The sequence below is a fragment of the Durio zibethinus genome, chromosome 12 (assembly GCF_047325235.1).
Source record: "Durio zibethinus cultivar Kanyao isolate XHJ-2024 chromosome 12, ASM4732523v1, whole genome shotgun sequence".
Classification (NCBI taxonomy): domain Eukaryota; kingdom Viridiplantae; phylum Streptophyta; class Magnoliopsida; order Malvales; family Malvaceae; genus Durio; species Durio zibethinus.
The window spans coordinates 21,783,000-21,794,093 of NC_143173.1; the positions used below are offsets into that span (position 1 = coordinate 21,783,000).

Below are 11,094 nucleotides of genomic sequence, written 5' to 3' on the forward strand. Positions count from 1 at the left end.
GATCATGTATGTTATACTATCAGGGTCGTAAAATTTTCAAAAAATACTATTAAAATATTAAATTTTTGAAATTTTTTAGTTTAATATTTTTATTTAAAAATTTTTTTAAATTCAAAATATTGAGTTTTTTTAAAAAATAAAGTAAGATGTTATAAAATTCAAAACCATTATTTTTAAAAGTTTAAAATATTTTTAAAATATTATGTTTAATATTTTAAAAATATTTAAAAAAATCAAAATATTGATTTTAAAAAAATTAAAAATTTATTTTTTAAAAAAGTAAAAATATGAAATTAAACTTGTATGAGAATGAAATTTTTATAAAATTATACTAGATCAACTAAAGTTTAAATTTTATGTGAGTACATGAACCCTTTATATAATTTGATAACTAAATTAATCTATCCAAGTTATCAAGTTAGTAAAATCAACACTCATGTCATCAAGTCAACGACCACATCAATATTTTCAATAGCAAAAAATTAATGAAATTAGTGACTGAATTAATACTATTAAATTAAAATAGTATGAAGATTAAATTTATATAGATTACAATACAAAAACTAAAATTTAAATTTTGGTAAAGTATAAGAACCTCTTAAATAATTTAACCTTTAATGTTGTAGATGTTAGACTTGGTGTTGAAGTTGGCCTTCGAAGAGGCAAAAAATATCTTTTAAGATTTAGTGAATTATGCTTGAATTTCTATTTAATTTAATTTTAATTTTCATAATATATGTTATTTGATATAAAATAAAGTGTTTTATCTTTTAAATTGAAAAACCACTAAAAATATGTCAAATTTTGGCATAAAAATTATTAAGGAATATATATTAAAAATTATTTTACAAATTAGATAAATTGACAAGTGATTAAGAAAGTTAAACAAAGAACACATTTATCAAAATCAAAGACAAAATTGAAGAGCATTTGGTACTATTTAACTCCATGTTCAAATAATGGAATTGGAATTTATTTTTTTAGAGGTGTTAATGGGTTAGATTGGGTTGGGTTGGGTTCAAGGCAAGTCTAAATATGATATTAACACTTCACATACTTGAGCAAATTTGGCTCAATTTGATAATCCCAACCTCAAAATATTTTCAATGTCACTTGCTTAATAAATGGTACAATCTTTGTTCGTTTGCATAACTTTTTTTAATGAAAATAAAATACTTGAAATGATGGTATTTTAATAATTTTCTCAATTAAATTTATTCATCTATTTTTTAAATTTAAATGATATAATTACACTAAAATAAAAGGTCATAATTTTAATTTTATGCAATAAAAATTATCAAAATATTAATAATTTCAAAAATATTGGTGAGCAAATTGTGAAACATTTAAAGTTGGATGATTAAAATAGAAACTTTCTAAAAGTTAAGTGACCAAAAATGTATTTTACTTTTTTTTTTAATTAGCAAAATATTTTTTTGAAATTTTATAATGTCACATGGTACATTAGATGATGTGGTAATTTAGTTGAGCATATATCTCTAGAGAAATGAGATAGCTGGGATTTTGCATTCCAAATTAATTTAGGCAACAAGTCATGATAGGCAATTAGAAGCAATCACTACATAAAAATACAACAATTATAACTTTTTATCCCATAAAACTTACCCTCCTTAATGTTTTCACACCAAGCTATATTCAACGAAAACCCATCAGGAACTTTCAACTGTTTAATCCAAACACACACTACCTTTTGATCCTCTTTGCTTAAAGTGTACAATGCTTTAAACTTGAATGTTCTCCCATTGCTTTAAACTAATTCCAATTCCCTTCATCTACAAAGGAGTGCCAAATCCAATCTAGCATGTATGTTATCTTTTGTTTTACCTTTGCCATCCATCACTATGTAGAAAAAATTATGAAACACATTATTCTTAATATGCATGACATCTAAGCTATGACGAATAAAGTTTGTGTGCTAATAAGGTAACTCTCAAAATATACTATTTTTCACCTAATGATGAGTTACATCATCACCTTTCAGCCTTAATTTAAAGCATTTTGTCAAATGTGATGTTCTCTATGCAATCAATTTGTCTCAAATTTTCTTCACCAAAAAATCTCTGAATTAGAGGTTTTTGCTCAACTATTTTGCAAAATTTATCTTTTTATCTCCTAAAAGGATGATGTGGCAAAATTGTCGATGACAATAAAAAAAATAAGGTTTTTTTCCATGAGCTAACTTGAATGATTTTGTACATTCCATACAATAAAAACATGAATATACATCATGGGTACTCCATTCAAATAACATGCAATAAGAAAGAAAGTCACTAATTGTCCATAACAATGTTACCTTTAATAAAAAATGTTGTTTCGTATGAACATTATATTTCTCAACACCATTATTTCACAATATTTGTAACTCATCTATCAAAAACCTTAAGAAAACATTTATATTGTTTGAAGGACTACTCCTTCTCGGGATGACCATGTTAAGGAACAAATATCATTGTTTTGTGCATATCCATAAAGGTAAATGGTATACAATGAGCATAATTGGCCAAATTGAATAAGGTTTTGCGCTTGAACCAAATAGACAAAAATCATCGACACATAAACCTAGTTTCACATTTTGAGGTTTGTTTTGCAAAATATTCATGGGTATGATTGAAATGCTACCAAGCCTTACTGTTAACCTGATGAATGAGCATTCCATCAAGACTTCAATTAAATGCATGCCATATCATAGCCTTTATAGTGGCAAGTAATAGAAAATCTTATAAGGAAACTTCTTTCGTTAATTCCCTTTTGATTTGCTCAGTTTATACTAAGGATGATCACATACTGAACAACAAAGTAAATTGGAATTCTCTTTATAAAACAACATGCAATATTCCCACATAATTATATTTTTACCAAATCAAGGCCAAATTCCACCACTTTCTTCTTTGTTTGATAGAAGTTTTCAAGCAAATTATCCTTTTTTGGAAGCATGCCCTTTGTCATCAACATGAGACGATCAAAACATGTTTCACTCACATTAAACTTTGACTTGCAATTCAAAAGTTATGACATGGCAGTTAATTTTGTATGCTTTTCGCAACTTGCCCACAATGGTTCATCAACGTCATTAATCAAAGAATAAAAGTTTGGTGTCCCGAAATTCGACTATTGCTCTTTAAATCTTGATTTATTACCAAAATTAGTATTCAAGTCAAAATTCGAACTTAGGACATCCATAACCATTCTAACATATGGATTTTCTATGTCTACTTGACATATTTGATCAAATTCATCATCTTTACTTCTTGATGATTGACCGTCTTAAACTTTTCCATATGCATACCAATTCATGTAACCAACGAAAAAACCTTTATAATAAAGGTGCTTATGCACATCATCAATTTGATAAAATTGTTGATTTTGACATTTGATGTAAAGACACTTAATTTTATCTCCATTTACAAAGTTCATTTGAGAAAATGCAAAATTCATAAACTCCTCAACTCTTGAGAGGAACTCATCAGTAATAAACACATGTGTATCTAACTGATGATACATGCAAGATCTATCCTTAATCATATTGCATGCCTAATTGATTCAAAAAGATCATAAGCATACATATTTCATACCAATTTCACAGATTCAACACCAATTTCACAATGTTCATAATAATTTCATTTATTTTTCACAAATTTTTAGAAAAGATCATCTTTTCCACAATAATTTCACACCAATTTCACAAATTAATTCAATGCCAATTTCACAATTTCCACAATAATTACTTGCAAATTTAATTTTAGAAATTAATTCAACATCATTTTAGAATTTCCATAATAATTCAACAACAATTTCACAAAATCAATATCAATTTCACAATAATTTTGCACCAATTTCACAAATTTAGCATCAATTTTATAAATTTCACAATAATTCCGTATCAATTACACAATATTCAAAAATGACCCTATAAACCCTAACTTCCTACTACTTTTAAAATTTTAAAATTTAATAGCAAAAGTTATTGCCTAAATGTTGTTGGATCGAAACCAATATATTCTACAAACTTTAACCTGCAAAACTTAAAACAAAATATTGGTTTTTGAAAACATAGGAAAAATTTGCTACAATTAAACAAAAATATTTAACCTAAGTCCATAAATTAATAATAGCATAACATACACAACAAAATAAAAATAAACAAAAAAAATAAACAGAGAAATTGAAAAATACACAACACCCTAAAAGAAGTGTGTTTAGGGCTTATAAACAACTAGTGGAGGTTGAGAGGACTGATTTTGGTGGAGGAGACAGGCTGTGACATTTTCGTCAAAAAAGAAAGAAAAAAGGAGAGAGCATTTTCGGGTTACACTGACAGCAAAGGACAACGTCTCCTACAGTTAACGGTGGGATCTGGTCTAGGCGGTAGTGGGTAGGCATTCGATGGTCAGAGGGCATAGGTTGTGGTTGAAGGTAATTGAGGCATGGCTAATTGGGGCAAAGGGTGAAGGGGTCGAGAGAGGAAGAAGAAGAAAAAAATAAGAGGGAAGAGAGAGAAGGATAGGGGGATTTAAAATTCAACCCAACCCATGGAATATTAACAACAAAATTATTAAAAAATTTCATCTCTAATAGTTATTTAATTCAAATATTTTTAAAAATTAAATAAATAAAATTATTAAAATTATAAAATTAATTTTTTCTAATTTGAAAATGAAATTAATTTTTGGAATATAGAGTTATTAGTGAATAAATAATTCTATCGAGTTTATCCCATTCTTTGGAACCAACTAATAACATCAGAATTTGGGACGAATTCTAATTTCGAAGTTAATTTTAGCCTTTATTAATGAAAATTTGTCAGTAATTTTGTCGCTAAAGAGCCAAATTTTATTTCTCAAATTCCTTCGATATTTCAATGTTAATTTATTGCATTTTAGACTTTTAGCGACAAAAAAAAAATCCGTTGCTAAAATTCCATCGTTGATAACGTTTTTTCTTATAGTGAAATAACCTTATAGTGATATAACATAGGCTTATTCACTTATAATTAATAAATTTTAAATTAAAAATTTGTTCAAACATAGTGTCAAAATTAAATATGTTGCTCTTATATATGGACTCTTTCCTTGTAGGTTTATTATGCCTATGTAATACATCCAAATATCATAAGACACAAGTAAAATTTATGTCACATGATAAAGAAAATGTTGCATTTCATATAAATTAGGAATATTTTTTATACAAATAATAACAAAACTTTGTCCATTTATAATTAATGTTAGTTGTGGATACCCATATAAAAAGTTAACAGAATTTTGACATAAAGGAAATTTTAAAAATAAAAATACTTGGACATTAGATTTCAAATGTAGATTGACTTATTTATTGGATAATGGAAAAATGATAACTATGCCTTCTTTCTAAATAAGAATTTATATGTAATTATTCCACTTAGGAGCTTTGGTATATAGATGATCACATTTTTCTTTTTTTTTTTATTGGTGGAAGCACGTTCTCATGTTTGATGTGTTAGGATATGTAGGGTTCAACTCCATTGGTTTTGGCCAAATAAAAGGCTTAAAGCTTTTTTTTTTAATCTTTGATTTAAAAGAGCCATACTTATATAAAGCCTTAAACAATAAAATGGGGGTTATTTAATAGAAAAACAGAGAGTGGCGTTGACATCAAGAGAAAGATAAAAAGCCAAGAAAAATAGAGAGAACAAGGAGAAGAAAGAATTGATTGAACGAAAATCGATCCGTGATTCGACTGAACTAAAATTTTGTCAGCATATTTATGATTCAAAGTTTTATATTTTGAACGGTGAATATAAGGTTTAAAGCCCTGTAGAAATAAATTCATAATGTACTTATTGAGTCACCTATTTGATAAAATTTTTCTAATTATCTCTCTAGTTGTTGATTAACTCTAGTTTTAGTTAAAGGTAAACTTTGTATATCTATTATTTGAAAGTGGAGATTTTTTTAGTGGTCCATGATTTTTTTTCTTCTACACTAAAGGGTTTTTCACGTAGTTTTTGGTGTGCTTTATTTTTTCTGCATTGTTTATTATTGATTATTGTCTATTGGTATGAGTTTATTACGATATATTACTTCTGTGTTGTTGTGTTTATTACTTTAAATCCAACATGATGTACTAATTTTTTAAATGGAATTATTGAGAATATTTATAAATTCATTGTACCGAAAACTTGAAATTACCATATTCTATTGTTTTGGGATTTTATTATTTTAATTATATTCTTAGAAATAAAATTGCAAAATTACATTAAATAACTATGATAGATTGGGGTAAATATGGAAATTAAAATTACATTCCCAATAAAGTATTCAGATAATTAAACATAGCACTATTACTTTCTCAATATTTGAATTGACACTTTCTTTTTTTTTTTTTTTGGTAAGAAAAGAATCCGATGGTATATAAGTTGTTTAGTTCCCCAAGTCAAGACAAGATGTGCTGTACCTGACAGCTTAAGACAAGTGGCTACAGGTCGTGCATTCGAGATTATCCCAACGATTCCAATAAATGATCACCAACGGGACTTGAACTCAAGACCTCTTCGTTGAGGAAGATGAGCCTAGCCAATTGAACCAACCACTTGTTGGTAATACTTTCTCATCTATAGCAAATGTTGTGATATTATCTTTTTAATAATTTAATACAAATCAACGACCTTTCTAATAAAAATCAAACGCCACCTTAAGCTAAACTCTAGGGAGAAGAATAATTTATACAAATTAGTGGAAAATTACATTTCATGGAAGAACCTTACATATTTTCCAATGCTTCGAAACAAACCCTTGACCAATTCAAAGAGCACTAGTACAGGAATAAAAAGAATGGGCGTCAATTTATTAAAAATAAGAGATGGATCAAACGGAGTTATGACCAGCGCGGCAGTATCGAGACAACAGATTAAGATTGACAGTAGCAGTTCCACGAGAATCGTTATGCCACGACTATTAGTGACAATTTGGAGGAGGCAAACTGTAAATAAGGAGGTTAAAAGAAACGCTAGAAGGTTGAGTGCGAGGAACATAATAAAAGAAGAGTTATACATGACTGAATTACCCCACCGGGTTTCTGATGTGGTAGTAGTGTTTGCCAAATTTTCGGCTGGCCAAACGCCACCTGGCGGGTTGAGTATGGCTTGGTACGTGATTGTTAGAATCAATGCTAACACTACTAACAATGCATTGATTCTTTCAACCGACATAATCCCGATTTTACCAATGACTTGCATTAAAATTAACTCCGAAGTTGTGATGTTTGTCATTAACAACTCGTGGGATGGTAGTTTGCCAAAATCAATCCTCTCATCTGAGGGTTGGTCAGGAGGATTTGGAAAAACGTTGAAACTCAAATATCCCTCACCCCGCAAAATTTTCAGACATCCCTCACCCCGCAGAATTTTCAGACATCCCTCTCCCCGAAGAAGTTCCAGACATTTCTGTCTCTTTTGAGCTTCCGGTTGCATGTCTAGCAGCATGACTTCCAAAGCTGTACGACCATGCGCATTCTTCACCTTCTGATTGACCTTACATTCTAATAATACCTTGATCATCTGCTTAAGAATACATCGATCGTAGCAATAATTAATTAACAAAATATTATATCGTTAACCCAAAAGAAATATATTAAAGCAAATAACATTGTACCTCTTCACTGTACATTAAAGATGCTATGTGCAACGCAGTGTTGCTGTTACTATCCTGCTTGTCCAGGAGGTGTTCTTTCGAAGTTTCGCAGTAGAGATGGGTTCTCCTAAGCCACCGTGCAAGGATTCGAAGGGAGTCTAATCTGGCATATTTTGCTGCAATGTGTAAAGCAGTCTCATTTTGAATCGTCACATCCTCAATACATTCAGCGCAATCTATAAGAAACTTAGCCAAAAGGTCAAGGTATCCTACTAATACGACAACATGCAAAGGAGTGTAGCCATCTTTCCCTTTGACGCGAACAAGTTCTTTATCAACTGCCAGTAGACGAAGCGCCAAGTCCCTGCGCCCATTAGACAAGGCAAGATGCATGGGGCTAGTGATGTCATGGTTCAGCTTCCTACCAAATGATGGCCTTAAGTACATGACCGCCATCGCGAAATCAGCGTGGCCTTCAGCTGCAGCTATGTGTAGTGGAGTATCGATAAACTCTGCGTCGTCAAAACGCCTTAAAGCATCTGGATCTTTCCGAATGCACTCATACAATGCACTAGTATCTCCTGATTTAGCAAGCTCCCTCACCCAATCCATGGCCAAAGGCCTCACTGACAAATGATAACGGTTCCTACTGAAAGGGATAGCTTTTAGAAGTTAAAGAAAGAAACGAGTGATGAAAAAATGGGAAGTACGGCTTCACTTATAGCCATTTGTAGTTGTTTGGAGTCCTTCCATAGTTATTATGGCAATTACTTCTTCACCCAAATTTTTTAATGGGAGGAGACTTGGCACCAAGTAAACGGGATATTAAAGACGTCGGCCAACAAAAGGATAAACATGAAATCCAGAATTTATGTAAGCTACTCTTAAAATAAAACATAAAATTCAAATCTTAACTGCTTTTTTGAAAAGGTTAAATTATGTCAAAATCTTATGCCAAACTTTGAAATTTAATCTGTCTATTATAATTTATATAAATTTAATCTTTATATTATTTTAATTTAATAATTCTAGCCTAATTACTAAATCCGATCAATTTTTTTCTATTAAATATGCTGACATTGCATTTGATCAATTAACATATCCATTGACTAAAATAACGAACCATTTTGATTGGATGAGATTTTAAGAGATGCTGACGTGTATTAAAACTATGCCATGCGACATTAATTTTAATCCATATCAGATTATTTCAATTAATTTTTTTTCAAAAATAAATAAATAATTTTAATATCTTGAAATATTTATTTTTATTACAACTAAATTAAAACTATCCCCAAGGATAATACGGAGGCACGTGGCAAGACATGTAACATGTCCTTTGCTTGTTATGTGTAATTATTTTGTTTTTATTTTTTGACATTTAAATTTTTTTTTTCAAAAGAATCTCCTAAAGAATTACTATGTTGACATGTGGCAAGCACTTTACTCACCATGTGACGTTTAATTTAAAAAAAAAAAACTTTTCCATAATGAAATTTATTTTTTCGATTAATTAAAATTAATTATAATTACAATTATAATAAAAATAAAAAAAATAAAAAATATAATGAGAGGCGAGTAGAGGGAAAAGGAAGTGTTGGCAATTAAAAAAACCAAAATTTAAAAAAAATAAAATAAAATCAAACACCAAACACCTATAACATAACATACTATTAAAACTATCCCTTTAAGGAATAGTATGGTGACATTTGGCAAGCCATTTGCTTACCACGTGCATTTTTTTGTTTTTAATTTTAAGAAAAAAAATTTAATCTTTTAGGGAGTTAATATGTTGATATATGACGAGCATTTTGCTTAGTCATCTATAACATCTATAACATACTATTAAAACTATAACATACTATTAAAACTAGCCCTTAAATGATCATATGATTACATGTGGCAAGACATGTGACATGTCATCCTTTGATTTTTAATTTTTAAAATTCTTTCAAAATCTCTTTTTCAAAAAATCTCCTAATGAGTTATTATGTTGACATGTGACAAAGCTCTTTGCTTGTCAAGTGATAATTAAAATCTTTTAAAAAAAAATTTTTTCAAAAAAGTATTTTTATTTTTATTTGATTAATTAAAATTATACTAAAAATGGAAAATAAAAAATATAATAGGAGGTGAGTAGAGAGAGGAAGAAATATTGTTGACAATTAAAATGCACTCCAATTTTTTTTGGAGAAAAAAAAAAAGAAATCAAACGAAACTTAACACTTAGAAAATAAAAAAATATCCCTAAAAATATATTCAACTTATTAATAAAAAAGGCAACTTAAAAAATCTTAAAAAGTGAACAACATATTAAATCTCAATCACATATTAAAGCATAAAAAAATGCAATAAAAACGATAATCAATTAAAAAAATAACTTACAAAAAAATCAACTAAAGGATATAATTAATATAGCATACTGTTAAAACTATCCTTCAAGGAATAGTATGGTGACATGTGGTAAGGCATATGGCTGCTTGCGACATGTCATTGTTTTATTTTTAATTTTTTTATATTGTTTTAAATACCTCTTAAAAAAAAAATTCTCTTAAAGAGTTATTATGTTAATGTGTGACAAGCTCTTTATTTGCCATGTGGCAACATGTCATTGTTTTATTTTTAATTTTTTTATATTGTTTTAAATACCTTTTAAAAAAAAAATTCTCTTAAAGAGTTATTATGTTAATGTGTGACAAGCTCTTTATTTGCCATGTGGCATTTAATATTTTTTAAAAATTTTTTTCAAAATAATTTTTTTATTTGATTAATAATAATAATAATAATAATAATAATAATAATAATAATAAAAGGTGAGTAGATGAAGGAAGAAGTTTTGTTGGTAACTAAAAAGCCCTCTAAATTTTTTTGTCAAAAAAAAAAAAACCTAACAAATAAAAGAAATTCTTTAAAATATATTAATCTAATCAATGAAATATTCAACCAAAAAAATCCTAAGACAAATCAATATATTAAATCTCAATCACATATGTTAACATAAAAAATACAATAAAAAATAATTAATTGAAAAATAACCTACACAAAAATCCATTAAAAAAACACATAGAAAAAATAACAATAAATTCTTTAAAAAATTGCCAAATCTAGAATTAAATTTTTTTTCAATAAATATCTCTTGAAAAGGAAAAAATAAAATTAAAGAATTAAAGACTTTAGATTTGAGATTTGAGATTTTTTTAATAAATTTAAAAAAAAAATTAACAACCAATCCTCATAAACAACCACATAATAAACTTTAGATATAAGATTTTCAAACTCTTTTTTTCTTTAAATCTCAAAAATCCAAAAACTAAAAAATTAAAATTTTTAAAATTATCTTTATAAAAAAATTCAAACAAAGCAAGGGTAGCATTCAAGTTGTAATTTAAAGTTATCATAAAAATCAATTTAAAATAATAGAAAATAGAATCTTCACTACAACAGTTTAGATTTTTAATGACTTTTTTTT

General features: G+C 27.9%; 1 protein-coding gene across 1 annotated transcript; it reads right to left on the minus strand.

The window, feature by feature from the left end:
• Positions 1 to 6,252: 6,252 nt before the first annotated feature.
• On the minus strand, positions 6,253 to 8,353 carry LOC111297764 (uncharacterized). The gene is made up of 2 exons (XM_022892398.2): positions 7,647 to 8,353; positions 6,253 to 7,552 (listed from the first exon to the last, which is right to left on the minus strand). The coding sequence occupies exons 1-2, from the start codon at positions 8,235 to 8,237 to the stop codon at positions 6,737 to 6,739; spliced, it is 1,407 nt and encodes a 468-aa protein (XP_022748133.2). The 5' UTR covers positions 8,238 to 8,353; the 3' UTR covers positions 6,253 to 6,736.
• Positions 8,354 to 11,094: the final 2,741 nt, after the last annotated feature.